Genomic DNA, 27,219 nt, shown 5'->3' with positions numbered 1-27,219 from the left:
TTTTAAAAACCAATAAACATTCAAAACATATGAATACTACATATATACAGGGTGAGTTTTTAGTGCAACATTTGTCAATAATTTCGTTATGTTGCAGGATATTCGTGCTTATGTGCTTCGTCGACTACTCAAAAGCGTTCGATAATGTAAAGTGGCATAAAATGTGAGAAATACTGAGAGAAATGGATAATCCCAAACATCTAATATACCTACTGAAACAACTGTATATCAACAACACAGCAAACGTAAGAGTCAACAACATATACTCCGATAATTTTAAACCAAAAGCCGGTGTTCGTCAAGGATGTATTATCTCTCCTACGTTATTCAATATATACAGCGAACACATCATGCGCATTGTATTCGACGGATGGCAAGAAGGAATATCAGTCGGAGGCCGAAAAATAAGCAATCTCCGCTATGCTGACGACACTTTAGTACTATACCTACTTTCATTAAGCGATGCAGGGCGTATAAACAAAGATAAATTTAACAGATGATTGTTAAAGATGTTCCAAATGAGTCTACTCGTTCCGATAAGTAACAGTATAATTATGACACTTTATTAATTTTTTTATTTTCTCAACTATTAGTGTTTATTGCATAGTATATAAATTATTTTTATCACTGAATACATAGTAAGTAAAAAAATAATCCGATTCATAAAATTAATGAATATTTTATGCATACATGCAAGTAACAGTTCTTCAAGAATATTTAAAAACTAACCGAAATGTCCATCTTTATTTCGTTACTGCCGACGTCGTCGGAACTCATACAGGTTCGGACAGGATTTAAGTAGGTATTATATTTCGGTATTGAAATTTTGTAATTTGAATCGATTTGTGAGTATATTTTTAGTCATCTTGATGGTTAAAGGACAATAAATTATATTTATGCTGTTAATGTTGAATTAGCAATTATTTTTTGTGCAATTTAAAACTATTTAAGTATATATTTTTTTCTTCAAACGTCAAATAATGATGACATTACTTATGTAACTTGATCCTGTCAAAGTTTGATGTCTCCGCCGGCAGCAGTTTTTTTCCCATTTCTTTACGGCGGAGGGAAAAATGTTGTCATGGCAACAATATGAAACATGTCACAAAGCAACAATACAAATGTCATTAACGACAATTAAACATCATTTTTATTCAGCAATCATTCCCGATGTTGGCGAATAAGAGGGTTTAAAATTTTTTGAGCATTATCGTTCTTATTTCTTATTGAATCCTCTATATATCCTTCGACAACCGTGCTTGATTTCCAGCCTCCATGTCGTTTGAGGCATTCTAGATTTCCGCCTCCATCAATTAAAAGTGTTGCTGAAGTTCGACGTAAAGAGTGACCCGTGTATGCGCTTGCATCGGTTAAATTTAAATAACTAGCTACTTTTAGGGCTACTGCGCTGATCGAATGTATTCCCATGACGCTTCGGTAACACTTTCCATTTTGGTACTTGATAAAAAATCGGTTTTTTGTGAAATTTTTAGGCCGCAGTGATGCATAATTTTTATACAGTTTAATGTAGTTTTGACCAATTATCGTAAAAGATCTAATTTGTCGTGTTTTACTGTCTGGGATTTTGATAATTACATTTTCTTTATCCTCAATGTCCACAGTCTTCATTTTTACCATTTCGTCGCATCGACAGGCGCCGGTAACCCCAATTAACAAAACAATCTGAAATATTTTTATAATTTAGTAGAGTATACTACATGCTTTGCAATATAATTTTTTTTTACCTTTAATCCTAAATACAACTTATCTGGCGCTTCAAACAAAAACTCGTCTTTAGTGAAAACTTTAGACTTCTTTGCAGTATATCCTTCGCTTGTTTTTTTCAGAAAGGCACGTAACTTTAAAAATTTGCTTATATCCACATTTTTTCTAATAACTAACTCGGATTTTATCATAGAGTATCGTGACCACATTGTAGAAGATTTCCATTTATTTTCATTTTCCATTATATTAAAATATGCCAGTAAAACGTCTTCGGTAACTTGCCGTACTCCTCTTATATCGCACCACTCTTGGAAGTGCTTGTACGCTAACCGATACTTTATTCCGGACTTGGAGGGCCCCAAACGTGCTACTGCATCATTAGCCGCGGACTCAATTTCGTTTAGGTTTTCCATTTTCGCACTAAATTTGCGCTTGCGGTTGCAACAACAATAAGCTGTCTTTAATAATTGCAAACAACTGTCAAACAACTGTAACCAGGGAGACGCAAATCCCACCGACGACTTAATTATTTTAATTTCTAACATCTAGACGACTTTGATAGTTGTCACAGTTAATTTCGAATAAAAATAGCGTATGAATTGTACTATTTATGGTTGAAAATTGCTACGTTTGAAGAAAAAATAGTATACTTTATTCGGCAAAGAAGCGACTTTTCTTGACTTGCCCTCTAATATCGGGCGCGTCAAGAAAAGTCATGCTTCTCCGCCTCATAAAGTAATATACTATTATTTGTATAACGACCCTATCTATACGTGATTGTAATTACTGTAACAATAACCACGTATTTCAATAACTGATATTGAAACCAAAAATGTCATCCACTGATTCTGCTGATGAATTGGTTGAAAATACATGGAGTCCTCCTTGAAAACGAAGTAAAAGAAGCCCTCTTAGCGTTGAAGTTAAAGAAATCATTTTAAATGTTTTTAAATGTGAAAGACAAGAAAATCCCGGGTTAGTGGTTGAAGATATTGTGAAAAAAGTGGCTGATAAAGTTGGAGTTTGTGATAGAAGTGTGTTTACGGTGATAAAGGAATACAAAACGAATCATCAATTCGCTGGACCAAAAGTATGTCTGACCCGGAAAAAGAAGTTTGACAAAATTGATGATTTTGACAAAAATGCCATTAGAAGACTGGTTCATAATTTTTTTATGAGCAACGAAATACCCACCGTTGATTTGACGCAAGGTTTTAAAGAAGGTGAACTATGACCCTGATTTGCCAAATTTTTCGAAAACCACATTTTACCGAATACTGAAAAACTTAATTTTCAATACAAACGTAGGGGAAGAAACGCTCTTTTACTAGATAGAGACGACATTGTGATGTGGCGAAGAGAATATCATCAAAAGATGAGAGCTTATAGACTTTACGTTTTGTTTTGATGACATATTCATAGTACCTACATATGTATTCCCCAAAATTTTCAGATTTAGATAATTTAACAGTGACGAGTCACGACTTATTAATAATTATATATAATTATATATATATATATATATATATACATATATATATATATATATATATATATATATATATATATATATATATATATATTCTTTCAACATAATTGAGTAATGAGTATTTTTTTTTGTGATTATTATTAGGAAACTTTTTAGAATTGTACAAACAACTAAGTATCGTAAAAATTAAAAATAAAACTTATATTTTTTGCAGGCACTCTGTACATAAAATTGTTGGCAAAAAAAATAAATTCTTGGGTTTTTCGCCCTGTATAAATGGTTCCTATTATCGGATATCAACTAAAACATTCAGGTTCTTTGTCGAGCACTTTTGCAAAATTAAAATATAAATTTCGTATTTTAGATAATATATATATTCTGACTAAACAAAAAGATAATTCCCAAATGCGGCCCTGTTGCAGGCCTACACGTGGTAATGTTTACATCTTCCTGCACCGGTTAATGAATTTTACTATAGCATCATCAACAAATGACCTTGAATACATCATGAACAGACTAGATACTATTAGTTGTGAATATGGATTTAAAATTAATTTACAGAAGACCAAGGCAATGATAATCGATCGAATTAGAAATAACCAGCCGGAAATACGAAACGTAGAGGGGTTTGAAGTGGTAAGCCGTTTCAATTACTTAGGTTCTGTTATCACAAAAACTGGTGGATGCGAAGAAGAGATACGTCGACGCCTTACAATGGCCAGATCAGCAACGGTCAAACTTACTAAAGTCTGGAAAGATACGGACATAACAAGGAACACGAAACTGTACCTAGTACGGACGCTTATCTTTCCTATCGCTACCTATGTATCAGAAACTTGGACCATTAAAAAGTCCGACTCACGACGTATAATTGCCTTTTGAAATGTGGGTATATCGTAGAATGATGCGCATACCCTGAACAGCACATCGCACAAATGTCTTAATATTGACAGAACTCGACATCAATACTAGGATTACCATAATCATCAACCAAAATATATTGAGGTACTTTGGACACATTACCAGACGAATGGAAGGCATGGAGAGATTGGGGGTTGAAGGCAAGGTAAACGGAAAAGAAACCGCGGAAGATCGCCACTCCGATGGTCAGACCAAATAAAGTGCACTATCGGTTTCTCTCTGTTTGAGGCAGCACACCGCTCCAGGAGAAAGAAGAATGGATAGCAACCAATCGTCAAATACCATAACGTCACCACATCCTTACGAAGGATAAAGGATAGAGGAGGAGGACAGGATATTCAAAAAAGTAATTAAGAAAAAAAGTTTGAGATGATATTCTCCAGTATTGGACAATATGCCTAATTCTAAAAAGTGGTAAAGTAAACGCACATGTTTTGAAATAGACAACTTGTATATTTTCTTAATTTCATAATCGCGGTTCTTACAATATGAACACTAAGAAGCTGTACTCTTAAGGTACAGGTCCTTATTTGCAAAAATAATGTTATCAACATTTCTATATTTATAGGGTTGTGTTTGTTTTTTATTAACATAAATTTGGTTTTTTCGATGTTAAAACACAAACTATTATTACCTACCCACTTTTCAAAATTTTTTAATTCACTATTTATTTCAGTTTCAATTATTGCCTTAATATCTATTCTGTGGTTCTTCTTTTTCTATTTCCTTCTTGCATGAAGGCTTTATAGCATGTTTCTTCTTCAATATAAGCCTCCTAAATTGTTCAAATTACAGCACCATCTTTTTTTGGTCTGCCAATACTTCTTCGTCCATTTGGTGACTTGTCTCGTGCTATTCGTACTATCCCATCCTCTGCCATTCTACTAATGTGTTGGTTCCACTCCTGTTTCAGTTTTGTCACTCATCCATTTATGTCTTCTAGATTATGTGTTTTCTCTTTCACATTTGTGTCATTAAGAGATCCCGCCACTTCACTTGTTTTTAAGGTTTGTTGTCGTACTTCGTCAACATCTCCGTAACTATTTATATCTACTACCAGATGTCAAAACCTTGCTTCCTGCTTTATTATTTTCCCATCAATTTCGATTTTACTTTGTAGAGGGTATTTAGATGTTGTCTTACATTTAGTTTTTTCTGCTGATATTATCATATTGTATTTCTTGGCTGTTGTATTGAAGAAGTGTGTTAATCTTTGGAGCTCGTCTTCTGTCTCGGCGATTAATGCGGCGTCATGTACATAACATAATATTTAGATTTTTGGTCCCAATTCCGTAACCATGACTTTTACGTACTGCTTGTATTATTTCATACATTATTATATTAAAGAGAAGTGGACTTAACTAGTCACCCTGTCTGACTCTGCTTTGTACTGATATACACTGTGTTACGTTTCCATTGATCTTTGCATGTATTCGAATTTGGAAGTAGATGCTTTTGATGGTTTGCATAATATTGATTGGTATGTTTCTTTTATACAGTAGGTGTAAGACGTCTTCGACTTGGATGCGATCGAAAGCCTTTGTTAGATCTATAAAACATAGATATGCTGGTTTAATGTACTTGATGGCCTTTTCTGTGATTTGTCTTAGTACAAATACGGTGATTCAGATCCGGTACAAATCTTCTGGACCTGAATCCTTGTTGTTCATTTGATACAGTTGTTAGTTTATTGATTTTGTTGGTTAGGACTTTTATGGTAAGCTTAAGTGCGGTGTTCAGTAGATTTATATGTTGGGATCTCTATAATTGTTGGAGTCTTTAGATTAGATTAGATTAGATTAAGAGAGATGGCCTTTCGGCCTATTCTACTGCGACCTTTTTAGATCTATTGTGGTCCTCTAGTCCTAGATAACATTCTCGAGCCTGACTTTTTTTTATAAAGTTTAGTAGCTTCGAGACTGTACCTTCCATGTAGTTATTTGCCGGTGGATTTTCTTCTCCTAATGCAAAAAACCGCACATTTGCCAGACTGTTACACCGGCATAAAATGTGCAATGCTGTTTCTTTTTCGAGGTGACAGAATCTGCACAGGTCATCATCTGATAATCCCATCAGCTTCAAGTGCCTATTCAGCTTACAGTGCCCTGTTAGAAGACCTACTATAGCTTTGACTGTTTTGCTGTCTTTGCTTGTTAGGTCTGCCCTAAATTTTGGCAAATGTTCTGTAATGAACTGTTTCGCCTGTCTTTGTCCTGGTGAATTCCTGCACCATTTCAGAGATTTATGAGCTACCCACTTCCTTGCAACCTTTTTTGTTACTGATTTTGAAACGCCGCAGAAGGGTTCCGGTCCAATGAATGGCATTGATGAGCCTTGTTTGGCCATTTCATCTGTTTTTGACGTGACAACGTCTTAAATTAGGTTGTGGCTCGGAGTCATTTAAGAAAAAGTGTAACGCCCGCTCACGTCTGTTACAGTGAGTCACCGAACGAGAGAGAGGCCCGCCGGACCGGCGAATGCCTTGCGTCTCTCTCCCACTCAAACATGATCGGTCCGCTGCGCGCGGCACTAGAGAATTAGGCGCGTTGAATCGCTAAAGTTGAAAATCGTTGAAAGTATCGTCAGCTGTGTCTGTAGTGAAAATGTGGAGTGCTTACAGTGTCCTATTTTAGGGGGAACCACCAGTATCAGATATAATTTTAGGAAATTACCTAGGGACCTATATTCTTTTATAATATTGCTATGGATTTATCCATTTAATATTGAGCAATGATTGTAAACATTCTTTATAGTTTAAACTTCAATGAAAATTATTAACTGTGTCTAAAGACATATATGATATGAGGTATTTTACCCAAGAGTATTAAGTATAATGAATATACATAAAAACATAATTTTGTTTTCTTAGGATTTAACATTTTGTCAGCACATTATCTCAAATTCACACTTAAATCAATATGTTTTTACTATTAGGTCTGTTGAATGTTTGTTTTTTACACAAAATTTAGTCTATACTTCATATTTATTAAAGGCGGTAAAATATACATTACAATTCAGTTGTTTATAAACCACTTTCAAAGCATAAAGAACCTTTTAAGCTTTGTTTATATTATTTTGTGTATATTGATTGAGTTAATTGGAGTAGCCCACTTTGATACAAAAATACAGTCAATTTATGGATATTTCAAGGTGACAATCTAAAAAAAGCTGATTTCCTCCCATGCATTTTATTAGAAACACTTGAAATTTAAAAAAAATTTAAAAATCGTAAGATGTAAGACCTTAATCGTGAGATCGTGAGATTTGTCTTCAATTCGTGAGTAGATTCGTCATTTACAACAACTACAACAATAAAGGTAAATAATTGTACACTAATATTTCATTATCGTAAACTATGATTGATTGATTAATTGTTAGATTGACACAAAAGTTGAGAAACTGAGTTTATAGCGGCAATTCCTTGTTCCTATTGTGCAATTTAATAATATTCATATCAATAAATATTCTACCGAGAAAAAGACGTTGTCACGTAAAATCTTCGCCCGTAAAACGTAAAACCGACTTTACAGGCAACCGATTTTTTTTCATTGCCCTTATGACCCTCGTGCCCCGATCCCATACTAGCTTAGAATTGACCTCTATCTGTGAAGATGGCAACTGAACAGAACGTTCTTTCCTGCCTTTCTATTTCTTCCACGCAGTGATGGATTGCCATTATTTCTACCTGGAAAACTGTCACATCCCTAGATAGACTTACCGGGAAATGTATCCCTTGATTTGTCCCTACTATGCCGCTGTCACACCCTCAGATGTTTTTGAGCCATCCGTGTACAAGCAGCAGCTTGTATGTGTACACCTTTATTCCAGTCTTCCCTGCCTGGTATCTTAATTGTGTTATTAAATCCAGCTAAGTGGCAATAACTGTAAAGAGAGAATGAGAAAGAGAGAGAGAGAGAGAGAGAGAGAGAGAGAGAGAGAGAGAGAGAGAGAGAGAGAGAGATGATAACTTCTCCCACTTTGGCCGAGACAAGTATTTATCTCCATCCAATAGGGGGAAATTATTTAAACATTGTATTTTGATATGAAAATGAAAGTAAAAACCCATATACTGATAAAGAATTCACAGACCTTATAATTAACAAAAATTAACTTAGTAGTCAAAATTAGTTGGTAGTCATAAAATCAAATATATATTTGATTTTTACAATTTTTAATTAAAAAACATATTGAAAACACTACAATCTACCACAAAGAACAGTTCAAATACTCTTTATATAAAACAGTTTATTTCAAATTTATTTAAATAATACAGTAAGTACATACAACCAAAGCACAAATAAACCAACGGCCCAACTATTTAAACAAAATATTCAATTCAAAACCATGAACAACACTCAGTGCACCTTTTTAATTATATACTCCAGCTTTTCGAGTTTTTCGAGTTGGCAAAGCAGCAGGTAATTATTTTACAAAGCGAATAGGGCACTACATTAATTAATTTCGAATGACAACAATCGGCCGCCTCTATGGCAGCACTAAAACAATAATATCGATTTAAATTTAAAAGAGGATTTCATTTGTTCACCTTTTGTTTGTTGTAGCTGTTGGAAACGCAACATGTGTAATTTTAGCCTAATTTAGGTATATGTACAATTGTACATATTTACTACAAGTGTTCGTTATAATTGTATTTTGTAATTAAAATATTCTGTTAATAGTCTCTTTCAACTTACATTTGAACATATCAATCATTATTATTACCATATTTAAGCCACACTCCCTCTGTGGGGAAATTTCACCCGTTCTAGATAATTACGATACTAGGATCTATAGGAAATTAGACGTAGACATCAGTAACACTCAGATGGGATTCAGAAAAGGGCTGGGTAAAGGGAGGCTCTGTTTGCAATGAACGTTCTCTCACAGAGATGCTTAGACATGAACCAAGAAATTTACACCTGCTTTATTGATTTCGAAAAGGCCTTTGACAAAGTACAACATGAACCACTAAGACAAATTCTAATAAAGAAAAATATAGACAGCCGAGATATTCGAATTATATGCAACCTATATTGGAATCAAACAGCAAATGTGAAGGTTGAGGGTAGGCTAACAGAAGAAATTCAAATCCGTCGAGGAGTCCGGCAGGGATGCATCTTGTCGCCACTTTTATTTAATCTGTATAGTGAATCTATTTGTGAACAAGCACTCGAAGAAGAAGATCTTGGTCTGATAATAAATGGTGAGACGATCAACAATATAAGGTATGCTGACGATACGGTTCTCCTAACGGGAACGCTAGTAGAACTACAACATCTCGTTCAAAGTCTCAATATATACTGTAACAGTTACGGCTTGAAAATTAATTTGAAAAAAACTAAATTTATGGTAATCACGAAATCAAAGAACATCAGAGCTAATCTTGTAATCGACAATACAACGATTGAGCGTGTGTCCTGTTATAAATATCTAGGTGCTTGGATCACAGACGATACTGATCAAACAAAAGAGATTAGATGTAGAATAGAAATCAGTCTTTAATAGAATGCGCAAAACTCTTTTGCAATCGTGATATCAATATAAAGTTACGAATACGAATACTGCGGTGTTATGTCTTTTCTACCCTGTTGTATGGAGTAGAGGCTTGGACACTAAAACAGTTGACCACAAAAAACATCGAAGCTTTCGAGATGTGGTGCTATAGGCGCATTCTCAGAATATCATGGATGGACCGCGTCACTAACACGCAAGTACTCCAAACTTTAGACAAAATATGCGAAATTCTAAATGAGATAAAAACTAGAAAGATGGAATACTTGGGGCACATTGTGGTGAAAAGTACGAACTTTTAAGAAATATCATGCAGGGCAAAATTAAGGGCAAAAGAAGTGTGGGAAGAAGAAAAATATCGTGGCTTCGTAATCTACGTGAATGGTTCGGGTGTAGTTCGATTGAACTTTTTAGGCGCGCTGCTAACAAAGTCGCAGTGGCCATGATGATTTCCAATCTCCGCTAGGAGTGGCACGAGAAGAAGAAGAAGATAATTACGATTTCAACAGCTTTGAGCTTTGGGATACTATTTTCAGGTTATCGAATATGTGTACTTTTCCTTTCATTAGTTCTTATTTTAAGAAACTTTTAAGTCTCTGTACATTTCTAATCCCATATTCCCATAATCCCTCAGGCTGCCACTATTATCTTGTTATTATTTTGAGCTCCAGATATTGATCCCTATTTCTTTGTTGTTTATTACCTGGATATTTGATATACATTTTTCTTTTTTCTCTTACGAGGTTTTCTGTTTATTCGTTATATAATACCTTATTAAAATCCGTTAACTAATTTTCGAAACCAAATTCAGAATTTTGCTTTAATCTGTGCCTTCTAAGAATTGCAAGGCAAAACAGACGTTGATAAAGATGTTATTAGAGATATGGGGAATCTAATAATTGCATTCCACAACATATCTCCTCAACTAAGCAAAATTCTTAGCGAATTGGTTTCTAGTACTCGTACAGAGTATATCGGAATAAAAAGGAAAAGGCAGTTAAGATTTAATTTCACGTACAATGCGTCTGTGTATCCGCTTATACGTATTTCTTCCTAATAGGCATCTTCAGAACGGCTTTCACAGTCGCTCTGAACGTGAAAATACATGTTTTCCATCTTAGGAAGCAACTCTAACATGGCTTCGAATAGACGCAAATAGCGACATCTGATATTCAAATCCGTAAACTAATTTTAGAAACCAAATTCAGAATTTTGCTTTAGGATACACAGACGCAGTGTACGTGAAATCAAATCTTAACTGTCTTTTCCTTTTTATTCCTATATACTCTGTAAGAGTACTAGAAACCAATTCGCTAAGAATTTTGCTTAGTTGAGGAGATATGTTGTGGAATGCAATTTTTAGATTCCCTATGTCTCTAATAACATCTTTATCAAGTATAACGTCTGTTTAGAAGGCACATATTAAAGCAAAATTATTATTAAACATGAATTTGGTTTCGAAAATTAGTTTACGGACTTGAATATCAGATGTCGCTATTAGCGTTTATTCGAAGCCATGTTAGAGTTGCTTCCTAAGACGGAAAAGATTTATTTTCACGTTCAGAGCGACTAAAGCCGTTCTAAAGAGGACTATTAGGCCGAAATACGTATAAGCAGATACACAGACGCACTGTACGTGAAATCAAATCTTAACTGTCTTTTCCTTTTTAATACCTTATTACTTCGTCTTTGAGACGCCAAGCCGAGTGCTTCTTGTACAGCTTCTTTAATGCTATCAGGAACTTGGTTCTAAAAGAGTCAATCTCAGTTTTAGATTTTTTGGGCATATGTGCATTTTTATCTTAGATTTCAAATAAACAATACTGTGTAAAATTGGAGAGTGTCTAGATAGAGTATCAACAGACTTACTGCATTACTTTTAGTCAATGTCTAACTCTAATGAACACTAATTTTTAAAGCAAAAAGGACCAATGTAGACTTAGCTTCGATATGGAATATGAATATAGAAGATGCTAGGGCTGTTTTACAAGAAAATAACTATAATCCTGGACCAAGCCTTTCGCCAGGTAGGTAAACCGATGTAAATAGTTTGACAATTTGTTGCTCTCTTTGTTTCAGACAATAAGTTACAGAATAAAACCAATGAACAATCAACATCAAAAAATACAATAAGAAGTAAACTGAGGTTGAAATCTTCTGTGACATATAAAGAAGCATAAAACAACTCAGAACGATTTAAGACTTTTGAAGGAAGTTTCAACCTTATGAAAGTGACTCTTCTGACTCAGACAATTCAGAACCTAGTGAAATACAAAAAAAAAAATCATATTACTGCAGAATCAGCATATACGATGGTAAATAATCAAACGGCTGCCCGGAATGAAATTTTTTATAGAAGACGAAGGAAAATACTTCTGGACGGAAAAAAATTTAGTAGTACTTAAAAATACTTGAAAAAAATAGTTTACAACCAAGGTAAAAAATCAATAAAAAATCCATGTCAATGCAGAAAGAAATATTTTGAACAACTATCAAATAAAGACAGGCAGACCATTTTTAGGAAATTTTATAATCTTTTTTGGAACGCTCAAAATCAGTTTATTGCTAGTCACCTCCATGGAAAAAAAACAGTACAAAGAATAAGAGGCCGTAATAAAAGAAGTAGAAGAAAGTAGAGCAGATAATATCATTAAGATTGTAACTTAAAAAGAATTGTAGTTTTCCAAGTTATGTTTTTATCAACGTTAGATGTAACCTAAGATCCATTATTGACTACATTATCATGAACCACAAAAGCTCCATCAAAGTGAAAGACACCAGAGTGAAAAGAGGGGCAGAGTGTGGAACAGATCACAAACTTGTCTTGGCATGGATGGAATTCCCCTATATCTGGACAAAACAAAAACATACATCGATTGTTACAACGGGAACGACAATAAACGAAAAGAAGCTCAAATTACATCTATTGCAGGAAGAATCAATAAAAGATTTATACAAAAGAAGACTAGACCAAAAACTAGAAGAATTCAGATATGACACGTTAGATGAAATGCATGAACACATAAAAACCTGCCTGATTTCAGCGGCCTTAGAAGCTCTTGGAGAAGACGACCAAAGGAACACCCATCAGAATATCAAATTAAGGGAAGACACATTGAAATGCATAAAAGAAAAGAAAAAACTACACATAAAATACCTAAACACCAAAAAACAGGAAGACTTAGACCTATATAGAGCGAAAAACAGAGAGGTAAAGAAAAGAGTAACAAATGAAAAGAACGAACGATGGGAACAAGCATGCACAGAGATAGAACGACATATCGGAGGAACGAGAAATTCAGAATCATGGCGAATATTAAAAGCACTTCAACGAAATAAGACAGAGAAAACCCAGATCGGCAAAATTAGTGAAAACGAGTGGCAAGAATACTACGTAGAACTACTTACAGAAAACCGTCCCCAATTTCAGGAAGAGAATATAGAACATGCAGGAAATGGGGCATACGACCAGATAGAAATAAGCCTGGCAGAAGTTAAGACAGCAATCAAGACATTGAAGAACAAAAAAGCCAAAGGAACCGGAGGAATACCAAACGAACTAATTAAAAACGGAACGGAAAAGTTATTCCGCATGCTACATAGAATGTTCGAAAGAGGACTAAATGGAGAAGAAATACCTGCGGAATGGACACAAGCATACATCACATCCATACATAAGAAAGGAAACAGGAAAAAATGTGAAAACTATAGAGGAATTAGTATAATATCGTCGGTAGGTAGACTTTACGGGAAAATTATTAAGGAAAAACTAGAAACTGAAATAATAGGAAAAATTGGAGAAGACCAAGCAGGGTTCACAGTAGGAAAATCATGCCTAGATCATACGTACACATTAGAAAAACTGATAGAAAAGAAAATGGCAAAAGGTAGACCGGTCCATCTGGCCTTTGTTGATCTAAAGAAAGCATATGACTCAATACCTAGAGTCAAATTATGGGAAGCAATGAATGATCTCAGAATCCGACAAACACTAATAAAAGCAGTTAAAGTACTATACAAAGAAAACAAAGTAGCTATTAAATGTGGAAATAAAGCCTACAATCCATTTAAGACGACAAAAGGACTTCTACAAGGCTGTGCTACGTCTCCTACTCTGTTTAAAATATTCTTGGAAAAGACACTCAAACCATGGAGGAGAAAGTGCGAAGGAATGGGCATACCAGTAAAAGACGAATACCTATACACCTTAAGTTTTGCCGACGATCAAGTAGTCATCGCACAAGATGAAGAAGATCTCAGCTTTATGCTCAGAAAACTAGAAGAAGAATATAAAAACAACGGAATGGAAATAAACTTAGAGAAAACCGAATACCTAACAACAGAAAACAAGGATATGAGAAACCTAGAGATAGACGAGGGAAGACAAATAAATGGAACAGATAAATTCAAGTATTTAGGAACCATAATATCGAACCAGGAAACAACAGAAGAAGATATAAACAACAGACTGAGACAAACAAGAAACTGTATAAGACAACTAAACTCAGTGTTGTGGGATAAGAACATTACGATAAAGACAAAAAAGAGAATATATAATACCCTGACAAGAAGTATCCTGACATATGGGTCCGAAAACTGGACAATAAACAAGAGAAATAGAGGTAGAATAAGAGCAGTAGAAATGGAGTTCCTGAGGAGAAGCTGTAGACTTACAAAAGAGACAGAATTGAAAACGCAGAGATTAAGCGGAGAATGGGAGTGCAATCAGACATAATCGACTATATAGAGGAGAAGAGACTATCCTGGTATGGCCACGTCAGAAGAGCGGACAGAGGACGCTGGATAAACAAAATCACAGAATGGAGCCCGATTGGAAGAAGAAAGAGAGGAAGACCCCGAAGGTCATTCAGAGATGAAATCGACGAGGCTATGGAGAAAAGAACCCTGCGAGATGGAGACTGGAATGACAGGGAAAATTGGAGAAAACGGTTGAGTGAAGGAAGACAGTGAAAACTGTGGAAATCCTTAGTAGTAGTAGTAGATGTAACCTTAAAAAAGGTTATAATAAACAAAAAATCGTTCCTCAACATCCAATATTTTGACAACACATTTTGATGTTTCCTTTGTTTCAAACTCACTAGTCTCGACAGAAAACTGCAAAGAAATATTTGTCTCAAGATCTTTCTATTTCAAAAATGTATAGGCTATATATAGGTCATATAAATAGCGACTGCTGACCTTGCACGCTACTAAAAATTCTACTACTGCAAAGATAGATACTCCTAGAGACTGGGTTTACCTTATTCGTCTGGAAACCACCAATTTTTGTTCATGAAATGAAGCAAGAAGAATTTCTTTGTTTGAAATCTTTATCATCTGGCAAATTTCAGCATGCAAAAACCAATACTTAAGGACAACCAATAGTGTGGTCTAAAATAAGCTTTATTTACTATTCAAGTGAAAATCTTGGCGTGATAAATTACAAAAACTCCTATATCGAAGATGAGCCTAAAACATTGAGCTTATTAAGAACAAGAACTAGAAATTTTGGAAGAGTTTTACTGATTCCAAACATTACATAATCTAGGTAAGAATGGCTTAGCTTAAAAATAGTGTTAAAAACATAAATATTAGTAATAACTATAGATCATTCTGTATTAGAATCTTCCAAAACAGTTTTCCAAAACAGCATTTTATGAATTTGGCCCTTTTAGAACCAAGCTTCTGATATATATCTTCTTTCGTTGATACATCAGTTCTATTAATTAGTTTGTCACCTAATCGGTGTTGATATAGTGTCTGTGTACTATCCTCGGTCAAACTATTCAAGTTGTAATCTATTTTTTCCAAAATGTCTTCTGTTGCCTTATGAATGAATAGAAAAGCTACCTTTGACATTACAATATAATGATCTGAACCGTATATTATTTCTCTGTATGTTCTTGTGCCTTGCCCTTGCATTATGGTGTCAGTAATTTTATGTTTATATTTTTTGCGTACTAAAACTAATACAGCTCTTTTAGTTCTTTCGCATTTTAAAATGTCACTAAATATATTTACATATTTATTTATTTTCTCTCCAGCTACTGTTTGGTTCGTTATAATTAAGACGTCTGTATCCATATCTAGACATGAAAAAAATAAAGGTTGAAAGAAATTTGAAAGGAACAGAAGAAAATCAAAGGATAAGTCAATGCGCTAAAACAAGAAAACCTACTATACTACAGAAAAACTACGAAAGAGTTCAAAAAGAAAACCAAGAAATTAGACACAAATAAAAGATATAAAAAACAGCATGGAATGGCTGAAAAAACAAAAAATAGAAAACAATATCGTATTGACAGGCCTAGCAATTGACACAACAAACCGCAAAACAACTAAAGGAAAACAAGCCTGTTAGCACGTTAGCGTGGGGATTGGCGCGGGGGTTGGCGAGAACATTACTGACAGTAGGATTTTGATTGATGGGTTTTAATCGTTAACTCGACACGTCAATCAAAATCCTCAGAAATGACCAAACATGACCTGATTAAACCAGGAAAACTGATCAGATTACCGAAAATACCAATGAACAACTCTGTAGCAGAAGCTATAATAGTCTAGGGAAATACAGAGACTATAAATATAGAAGTACGTAGGAGGTCGACAAGTTTTTTTAATATAACACTGGATGAAGCTATTAAAATAACAAGAGACAAAAAAGCTTTGAATATTCACTCATGACTCTGATAGAAGCGAAACTTGGATGACTAAAAATAAATGAAGAAAAGACGAAATATATGCTAATTCCATGAAAAAATTTAACATAGGATACAAAGATTGAACAATTTATATTCACCAAAGCGAGAAAACGAAGAGGATGCAAGACAATGGATAATTCACGAAATACGAGAATGGATGAGTCAAGAGAACATAGTTATAGCAATAAAAGCATAAAGAATTAGATAGTATGAACACAGAATGGAAAGAGAGAAGAGCAATCCTTTAGGAATTATAACGGAATGCAGAGAGATGTAAGTATCTAGGTATAACAATAGATAGCTCAAACGACTGGCGCCTTAATCCCCTATCGGGAGGACCAGGTTATTTGAATTCTAGGTTTTCTCTGTTTAGATTGGTTGTCTTACTTGACTAAACAGACCAATGTTCCTCTTTACTATGCATTTTCCGTTTGTTAAAAAAAAGATTTTGACAGAAATTTCTTTACAGCAACAGTCTGTACTTAAAACTGAACTAAAAATACATTATTATTATATTGTTACGAAAGATTTATCCCACATAGGAAAAGTCCATTGACGAAAAAGATAGTGAAGTTTGAAACGTCAAAAAATTATTATATAGTTGTCAGTTAGTTATATGGTATTGTCATATTGTTGGTGATGAATAAAGTTATTGCATATTTTAGTAAAACAATGGGAAAGGCTGAAAAGAATTATTGTGTTACCAGAAAAGAGCTCCTAGCTATTATAAAAGCCCTAGAACATTTTCATACTTTTCTTTATAACAGAAATTTTATAGTTAGAACTGACCATAGCGCTTTACAGTGGCTAATGAATTTTAAGAAGCCAGAGGGACAAGTAACTCGGTGGTTAGAGAGACTCCAACAGTATAACTTCGACGTAGTACATAGAAAAGGGCGTCTCCATAACAATGCCGATATTCTTTCTAGGCGACCCTGTTTGGAACGACAATGCCAGTACTGTAAAAGACTTGAAGATAAAGAGAACATAACCGAAGAAGTAAGTCTCCAGGTAACCACAGTTATACAAGAAGAATATAATGATCAGACTTCCCTGGAAAACCTTAAAAAGAGTCAAAAGAAAGATAATGACTTAAAAGTCATACGAGAATGGCTTAAAAATGGAGTAAGACCTATTTGGCAGGAAATAACCAAATACAGTGAAACTATAAAAGCGCACTGGGCTCAATGGGAATCTCTGTATCTTTCCAATGGTCTATTATATCGGAAGTGGGAAAGTCCCGATGGAGTACGTATAGTTCAACAAGTGGTCCTGCCGAAATCACACATTAAAAGTGTGTTGCAAGAACTTCATAGCAGCCTTTCTGGAGGACATTTTGGAGTCAAAAGAACACTGGCCAGAGTTCGAAACAGATTTTACTGGATCAATTGTCGCCGAGATGTAGAAGATTGGTGTAGGAAATGCGATTTATGTAATGGTAAAAAAGGTCCTAGAACAAGAAGTCGTGGTAAAATGGCACAATATCTTTCCGGAGAGCCTTTTGAACGACTTGCAGTGGATATTCTTGGTCCACTTCCGATGACAGAGAGAGAGGGAACAAGTACCTAATGGTAGCAATGGATTATTTTTCAAAATGGCCTGAAATTGTACCCCTTCCTAATCAAGAAGCGACTACAGTAGCAGAAGCATTTATAACACACGTATCAAGACATGGAGTTCCTTTAGAGTTACATTCTGATCAAGGACGAAATTTTGAATCAGAATTATGGCAAGAATTAATGAAAATCTTGGGTATTAAGAAAACTCGCATTACGCCACTCTATCCTCAATCAGACGGAATGGTCGAAAGACATAATAGAACTGTTTGTCAATACCTTTCAATGTTTGTCTCTGATAATCAAAAAGATTGGGATAGTTTAATTCCTCTATTCCTGTTAGCCTATAGAAGTTCCGAACATGAAGCAACTGGTTATTCTCCATCAATGATGATCACTGGAAGAGAAATGAAACTTCCTCAAGATCTTATTTTCGGAAGATTGCCCCTCTGCGAAGAAGAACGTTCATTCCCGACCTACATTGAAAATTTGAAAGAAAAATTAGAAAAAGTCTACGAATTTGCTCGTAAAAGTTTGAAGCTTCAAAGTGATAAAGCCAAGGCCAAGCTCGACATACATGCTACTGGTACAACTTTCGCAAGAGGTGACCCAGTATGGTTATACAATCCCACCGCTGTCACCAATGTTACACTTCTTGAAAATTAACTTTATTCATCACCAACAATATGACAATACCATATAACTAACTGACAACTATATAATAATTTTTTGACGTTTCAAACTTCACTATCTATTGTTGGTGATGAATAAAGTTAATTTTCAAGAAGTGTAACAATATTGTCATGCTTCTATAATATTGGAAACTATGTAGCTACATATGGTTTTATATAACAATAGATATAACTGTTGATGTGGAAATAATATTAGTCGAGTTGTTAGTCTGTTATTTAATTAAATTCGAAATTTAATACCAACATTAATTTTACTTTAAATTAAAGCAGTAATGTACTTTCCGATTATACGTATTTTTATTCATTGTGACGTATCGGTACATCAACTCTGGCAGTAATTAATATTGTGGAGCTGCTGTGACAGCATAGAGACACTGCCATTAGAAAGATTTTATCAGAGTAGACATTTATTTCCGGACATTTACATAATATATTTATTGGTTCAGCCATTTAATAAAATACATTTTTTATTTATATATTTGATAAATGTTTTGAGAAGTTATATATTTAATATTTGACCTATATTTTTCTCAGTACTACAAAAATCATTATTTTATTATATCTATCATATAAGATACTTCACATTGTGAGGTCGGCTCCCTTAATTACATTTCTAATTTGGTAAGTTTCTATCATGGGTCACACTTATATCAATTCCTTTTACAGACATGTTAGAGTCACCATTTTGCTCAATTATTCCTTCCCAGAAATCGCAAATCAGTAATTCTTCGTATTAGGTGATTAGAATCTCTACTATGAATATGTCTAAACACTCTTAACCTTAGGCTATCTCATTTTGGCATCAATTTGTACCACTCCTAGACTTCTCCTAATATACTCATTCATTTCTGTCATATGCACTCGTTATTTCACTTTTTTTTAAGTGCTTAACATTAACCCTTAACTACCATGGCCAAAAATAGTAACATTTGTACCATGACAGGGTCAAATTTGACCCCCCATTGTTTTTTGTATCAAAAAATATTCTTTTTTTAACTTGTTTTATTTTAAATTATTTTGTTTACAGTTACTTTTACATTTATATAAAAATAAACGAATTTGGTTAATTAGATATAACTTTATTTAAAAAAAACTTTTGTATTCAGTCAAATTAACATAGCTATGCACTTTCTCGAATTATAAGAAAAATAATAACAATGTGCAGTTTTTTTATATCCAATGGTGAAATCTAGGAATCATAGCTCCTACCTAAAATAAAAAAAAATTGATTTAGATTTCGTATCTCAAAAATGACAAGCATGATTTTACCTTAATTTTCAACACAGCTTATGCATAACGTCTGTATGCGGGAATGATTTTTGCAAATAAAATCTCGACATTTATCGCACGATGAGCTTTCTTTCTTTTGGTTTTTGGAATATGGACATATTTTACACCTTCCCCTCTTTTTTCGTCGTTGTGGCTCTGGATTTGCGGCAGGCATTGGTTCCTGAAGTCCGGAAACTTTAAAAATGGACTACGAATTTCTCTCGGTAAACAAGTTTGCTGAGCTCTACGAGTTAAATGGGCCTTAATAAGTTCTTGACCTAAAGTGGTTAGAAACAATCTTCTTTTCATTATTTGATTTTGCTGAACTCCATTAAAAATTACGTTAGCATTTAATCCTGCAATGTCCAAAATGCGAAACCATATTACTTGTGGCCATCTACGAGTTCTTCTGAAAGATTTATAGCATGCACATTTCTTATCCAATGAATCCACCCCACCTTTTGTCTCGTTGTAAAAATTTATAATCTCTGGCTTTCCGTTAAACATTGTATTGGAATGATGCATAGTTGACACTAACAACACTGCACGATTTTTCTTAGGAACAAAAGATACAAGGCTCTCGCTTCCTGTAAAACCAAATAAGGCAGAATTAGGTGGCCTGTTTTTTTGGGGTTGAAATTCAGCAGGAACCTCTCTTTTATTTCTTTTTAGAGTTCCAACATATGAAATTTTATGGCTTCTCAGTTCTTTTATGAGCTCAATGGACGAAAACCAATTATCTGCTGTTATGTTTCTATTTGTAACAGAAATTGGTGGAATAAGTGTCAAAACATCTAGAGTGGGGATGGATAACTTTTTTGGATTTGCTCTGCGTGTATCTTTTCCAGTATATATAAAACCATTTAGCAAATAATGTGTCTTAGAGTCTACTAAACACTGCATTTTCAGACCGTATTTGTCTGGCTTATTTTTGAGATACATCCTGAATTGGCACCTTCCTCTAAATGCAATAAGCATTTCATCTATTGTGATATATTCACCACAGCTATAATTGGACTGGCAATTAATTATAAACATATTAAAAATATTGGATATAGCTGCCAGTTTATCTCCGTGCGCAATACGTTCTTGTCTAGTAGCTGGGTCGTCAAAACAAAGGCTTCCAAGCAAAAAATAAAATCGGTTTAGTGACATGGTTGCTCGAAATATATCACGACCAGTACCATTCGTAGCAAATAAAGACCTTAAATCTTCATTATTGGATTTAAATACCCCAGCTAAATATAATAAGCCTAAGAAGGCCTTTAATTCAATTATGTCAAGATGATTGGTATATTGACACGACAAATTGTGTAAATTATATTTAGAAGCCATATTAGTTATTTGTTCATTGGTTTTCTCAAGAATTTCTTGCAATATATCGTGGCTAATAATACATTCCCAAGCATCAACTGGTTTCTCTGGCATACTAGCTCGAGCTTTTCCAATAACACCAGATAAATGACTAATTAAATTATGCTTACGTGTACGAGAAAAGGTGGGAGAAGTTTTAGACCACTTGTACCTTTTTTTGGCCATAAAACACATCCCTTGAGTCAGCTATATCACTTTCTTCACCCGAATATTCACTACCAGTTTCGGAATTATTAATTTGCCAATTTTTTTCGTCATCATCGTCCCATTCCTCTTCACTGTCTGTTTCGTGATCACTGTGTTCACTAGCCTGGTCTAAAAACTCACTTTCACTATCTAATCGATTGTCCATAATTTTTTGTCCCTCCTCTTCAAGTTCTTTCTGTGTCAGAGGACGTTTATTGCGACTACACCCCGCCATTTCAAATTACTCGTTAATTGCACTAGAAACACTTATACCATAAGCGGGTCAAAATTGACCCTATGCGTGCCTAACTCTGCAGTAGTAACAGATCAGTAATAACAGTAGGTCGAAGATTAGCAGAAAGCGCGCAATGCTCAATCTATGTTTCGGTAGCGAAACTTGGCATTAAAAACGCGGGGGGTCAATTTCGACCCCGTCATAGTACTTAAGGGTTAAGATCCGTTTTATACAATTTTCCTTTTGGTTTCAATGGTAGCTTTCTGTCACACAACACACTACTCGCTTTCTTCCACTTCATCTATCTAACTCTAATTCTACTGCATGCATCCATTGGGTTATCTTTCCATCACTAAAGATTTCGTCTTAGATGTAGATATTTTCCTATTGTAAACCTAAACATCGATGATGGGCAACGGTGTACTAAGCAGATAAAAGGTAACTTTGTTTTTCTCCTACTAAAATCCCAAATATGACAATTAGTAGAGAAAAATAATTTATTGTTTGTTTACATAATGTGAATTTAAACAGTCTTTGTACTAGAGCAGTGAGAAATTTCTGAAAAAAAAATCGCTTCCAGTAAAAACTAATGTTTAAAGTGATAAGAGTGAGGTAATTTAATATTCGAAATAGTCATATTGGTGGAAATTTGTCTCTTAGATTTGCGACGTTGCCAAAGTTAAAAATAATTCGGCTAACTGAGGACTGATAGGAACTGAATTTATGAGCGGTTGAAGCGGATCCAGTTCTTTTCACGATCCTCAGAAAGAGATATGATGCACACGGATAGTGATGATTATGCTTCAGAAGATAAGAAGAGACAAAATAGAGGGTCAACTTCACCTTTCCTACGGAGCAAAAAAACTGCCAGAACCTCAAACACAAGAAAACCAAGGGAAGAATATTTAGAGGACGAGGGCGACGTTATGAGTATGTTTAAGGAGATGATGGGAGAATTGAAATCAGGGAAGAAAATAAGGAATACGAAAATTAACCCAGAGTAGAGAGAATTGAAAAACAGATGAAAAGAAAGAACATAGTATTTAAGGGTCTACCAATAGTCGCAACAGATGAAACACCTAAAAAGAATGCACTAAAAAGCACCTAAAAGGACGTCGAAATAGAATGTGCATTGAAGCTAAAAAACAGTATATGTCTGATACAACAAATGAAGGATTATGGTGAAAAAAAAAAGAAAATAAAAGAACTAACTGCTAATGGCATAAAATGGGAATGGGCCGGATATAATATTTTCAAACAAGAAAATTATAAAAATATGGACCCAAAAAATGGCATATAGCAGTGGAAAAAGAAAAAGAAGAATCATTACGCCGACGGACTCTAGCGATGAACAGGAAAATAAGTTAGAACATATATAGCGAAACAAAAAATAAGAATATGTACCTAAATATTGAGACGTGGAATGTACGAATAGTATACGAGAAGGGACCATTAATTAACCTGATTGAATGCAATAAAAGAAACACATTTGACTGAAAACAACATTGAAAAGATTCCGTTCCGAAAAAGAATGTGTCCATACTCGTTTTATACAAGTGGAGCTCGAAAATATAATAATGAATGTAAAATGTTACATTTATAGTACTTTTTTTACTTAGTTGAGCCAAGCAAGAGAATAGTAAAATTAAAAAAAAATAAGATATACACTAAATTTTTATACATATAGCTTCATATAGTCTAATCATACGTCATAGTAATGCTAGGAAACAAGACGAGTGAGATATTTTTCACTTAGGTTAATGAACAAGTAAATTTTTTTTCTTTCTTTCTTTCCTTCTCTCTAGGTTCGTATTGTCAAGGAGCTGGATAGCCTCGACGTTTACATGATGATGGAGTCGTTGTTCATGGCTCCCTGCAAATTTCTTGATTATCTGATTGACGTCTTCCATCTTGAGGTCCCGGTGAAGGTCGTTGTTCCTAACGTACCAAGGCGCATCTACGATGTTCCTCAGCACTTTATTCTGGAATATCTGGATTACTTTGATGTTACTAGGCTTGGCACAGCCCCAGAGTTGGCAGCCATAGGTACATACTGGTCTCAGTATTTGTTTATAGATTAGGAGTTTATTATTTATGGATAGAGAGGAATGTCTTCCCATCAACCAATACATTTTCTTGTAGCGGATGCCTAGTTCTTCTCTTTTCTTCTTCACGTGAGCTTTCCAGCGAAGTTTCGCATCAAGAGTGATCCCCAAGTACTTTGCTGATGTTGCAATAGGCACTTGGACATCATTTATTCTAATTGGAATATTATTAATTCTCTTATTGGTAAAATTTATATGGACTGATTTATTCTCATTCAGCTTAATTTTCCATTTTTTGGTCCATTCATAGATTTTATTTATTGAATTTTGTAGTTTTTCTGTAGCTTCTTCGACGGTGTCACTTACCGCTAAGACAGCAGTGTCATCTGCGAAGGTAGCTATGGTGTCGTCTTCTAGTTCAGGTATATCACACGTGTATATTAGGTATAGGACTGGACCCAATACACTCCCTTGTGGAACACCTGCTTCAATATCCTTGAGATCAGTGTATGCATCTTCTTGTTTAACTCTAAAATGTCTGTTCGCTAGATATGATTGTAATATATTTGAATATTGTTTAGGCATGAATGATTTAAGTTTATGTATCAAACCCTTATGCCAGACTTTATCAAACGCCTGTGCCACATCTAGGAAGGTTGCAGAAGAGACTTTTCTTTTCTCTAATGATCTTTCAATTATAGCAGTTAATCTATGCACCTGGTCAATTGTCGAATGCTTATTTCTGAATCCAAATTGATGATCTGGAATTATTTTCTTTTCTTCAATTATTGGTAGGATTCTTCGCAGGAGGAGTTTTTCAAACACCTTGGACATCACAGGTAGGAGTGATATTGGTCTATATGATGTCACCTCATTGGGGGGTTTCCCAGGCTTTGGTATCATGATCACCTCAGCTATCTTCCATACCTATCTTCCGGTAATGAGGTCATAACCTGGTGCTTTATTTGGGTCGATTTGTTCTTTAATTAACTCAGCTACTTCTTTTGGGGAAGTTGGTTTGATATTCTCATCTATTTGCTTTGGTTCGGGCCAATCCTGGTCATCGTCTTGGAAGTCTTGGTCAAGTAGATGAAATTAAAAATGTTTTATTCACAGTTTGTCTAAATTTTTGTTTAAAAACTACGATAATGTATGATCGTCCTTAAATTTGTATCGTTTAGAAACTATATAGATATATTAGACCCCAACTAATATACCTTCTTGGAATCAGCTCATTTTTATTGATCTAAAAATATCACAAGATACAGGCTGTTACATTTACAAAATATCCGATGGCATCATCACCTTAATGTGTATCAGTCTGTATAATTAAATTTGGCTGTAAAATGTAGGTCATTAAAATTAAAATCGACGTGTTTTAGATTTTTTCAAACGGCTTTTACTTTAGGAAATATCCAATTTATTCCATACTTTACGGACACACTGTATATTGAAAATACATATTTGTATTCTAAATTACTTATTCTCAAACAAAAGTATCAGTCGTAGCAGAAATAAATGAATTAGAAAAAGTATTAGAGTATTAGCAAAAGTAATGACAAGCTCGTTAAGAAAATCTCGACTAGTTTCGAATTCAGCTTGGCTCGACTTGAAAAAATTTGGTTTGCTAACCAAGCTAAGCCGAGCTAAGCTCGAGCTTGTGACCACCTCTGTTTATTCCTTTTATTTAAATATAAATAGTATGATATTAAGTTTAGTAAATATTATATAGCTATATTTGGTTATACTTACAAGGTATTGCAAGCGAAGAATCATTTGGATCTGGGCTATACACCTCCTCAGAGAAATATTCTATCATATTGCATTGGTATATTGTTTCTCCAGCTGCAACAAAATATCATACATAAGTAAGAGAGAAGTGTGATTTAGATATCTATTGATTAAAATCATTCTCTGAATATTTGTAGCACGAACCCCAGACAAGTGTAATGAAGCAATTCATACGAGTGGAAAATAGATATTCCTTGCGAATTATGTGACATAATTTACTATTTTTATTGTAGGGGAACGCCAGGAGGGTTTGGACATTTTTTAATAAACAAATATGGCGTGGACATGGATAACAAATATCTAAAATTTTGAAATCATACTGATTAATGTATGTCTCCTCACTATATTTTTGTATAGTTTGTGTACAAATATAACAATGTGAATGAAATATTCGTATACAGAGTGTTTCAAAAAAAGGTAACCCCGTCTCTAGGGTAGGTAAAAAACTGAAAAATAATTGGGGTTTGCTTAGTAAAAAATTTTTGTAACGCTATCCGTTTTCAAGATACAGAGCGTTGAAGAAAAAAAATTTTACGCATTTTTTACGATTTTGCCGAAACTACTGGCAACATTGTAATGCAATTTTATACCAATATGTTTTGGAAGCTGATACATCCCATGAATTTGTTTTTATATCTGATTCTCATAGAGGGCGCTAGTTACACGGATCGTACTAAGTATTAGTCAATATAACTTTTTTAAGAGTATAATTATTAATCAAAATTTCAAGTAAACTTAAACATCATTCAATTTTACACGAAAAGGTACTGTTGGTAAAACTCGATACTGTGTACCGTTTTCGGAATATTTTGATTTGAAAATTATGAAGTAATAATTGATGCTGGTAGTAATGATAAAGTTCTAAGAGGTAAACCTCTATTTTCTCCAAGTGTGCCATGGAAATTTGACATTTATTGATTCTTATGACGATAAATCAACAATAATTAGAGTTTTGAAACCTTGTTATTTGTAAAATCAAATCAAAATGTACTCAAATGTTGAATACACTGACATGTTATTAACCTTAGGCGAATGTTTAGGATGTTCTAGTGCAGCTTTGACACGTTATGCAGAAAAGTTTCCTAGAAGAAACTTACCAAGTAAAAAAACATTTAGAGCCGTTGAACCACGTTGTCGAGAAACTGGGAATGTGAGACCAAATAAAATAAATTCTGGTAGACCAAGAACAACAAGAACAATTAATAAAGAAAATAATATTTTAAATTTACTTGATCAAGATCCAACAGTTAGCGTAAGGAATATAGCAAGACAAACAAATACTTCTTCTTCAAGTACTTGACGGATACTGAAAGAACAGCAATTACATCCTTATCATTACAGATAAGTCCAAGAGCTCTTGCCAGATGATCTACCAGTTAGAGTGGATTTTTGTGAAACATTGTAACAAAGGACAGCCCACAATCCCAATTTTTTAAAATGAATTCTTTTTACGGACGAGGCCACCTTTACGCGACAAGGTATGTTTAACTCCCATAATGCACACTACTGGTGTGATGAGAATCCACGAGTCAAAAGGGTATCACATTACCAACACTCATTTAAAGTTAATGTTTGGGCAGCAACTTTAGGTAACAAATTAATAGGTTATCATATTCTACCTGGAAATTTATATGGTGATATGTATCTTGATTTTTTAAACAATTCCTTATTCGAGATATTAGAAGATTTAACGCTAATGATGGAGCTCCACCACACTTTGATAG

The 27,219-nt window shown here is 34.3% G+C and overlaps 2 protein-coding genes across 2 annotated transcripts in view; one reads left to right on the top strand and one right to left on the bottom strand.

Moving 5' to 3' along the window:
* stg1 (stargazin-like protein) overlaps positions 1-25,545 on the bottom strand; it is a 39,316-nt gene extending 13,771 nt beyond the window's left edge. The window contains exon 1 of the mRNA XM_072525233.1: positions 25,457-25,545. Within this exon, the coding sequence (XP_072381334.1) occupies positions 25,457-25,523 (67 nt within the window). The 5' untranslated portion in view covers positions 25,524-25,545. The remainder of the gene's footprint in view (positions 1-25,456) is intronic.
* LOC140436419 (odorant receptor 13a-like) overlaps positions 1-27,219 on the top strand; it is a 78,944-nt gene that overhangs the window by 16,751 nt on the left and 34,974 nt on the right. The gene's annotated exons all lie outside the window — the stretch shown is intronic.

Source organism: Diabrotica undecimpunctata, chromosome 3, assembly GCF_040954645.1.
Source record: "Diabrotica undecimpunctata isolate CICGRU chromosome 3, icDiaUnde3, whole genome shotgun sequence".
Classification (NCBI taxonomy): domain Eukaryota; kingdom Metazoa; phylum Arthropoda; class Insecta; order Coleoptera; family Chrysomelidae; genus Diabrotica; species Diabrotica undecimpunctata.
This window is presented reverse-complemented; position numbering and strand designations above follow the sequence as displayed.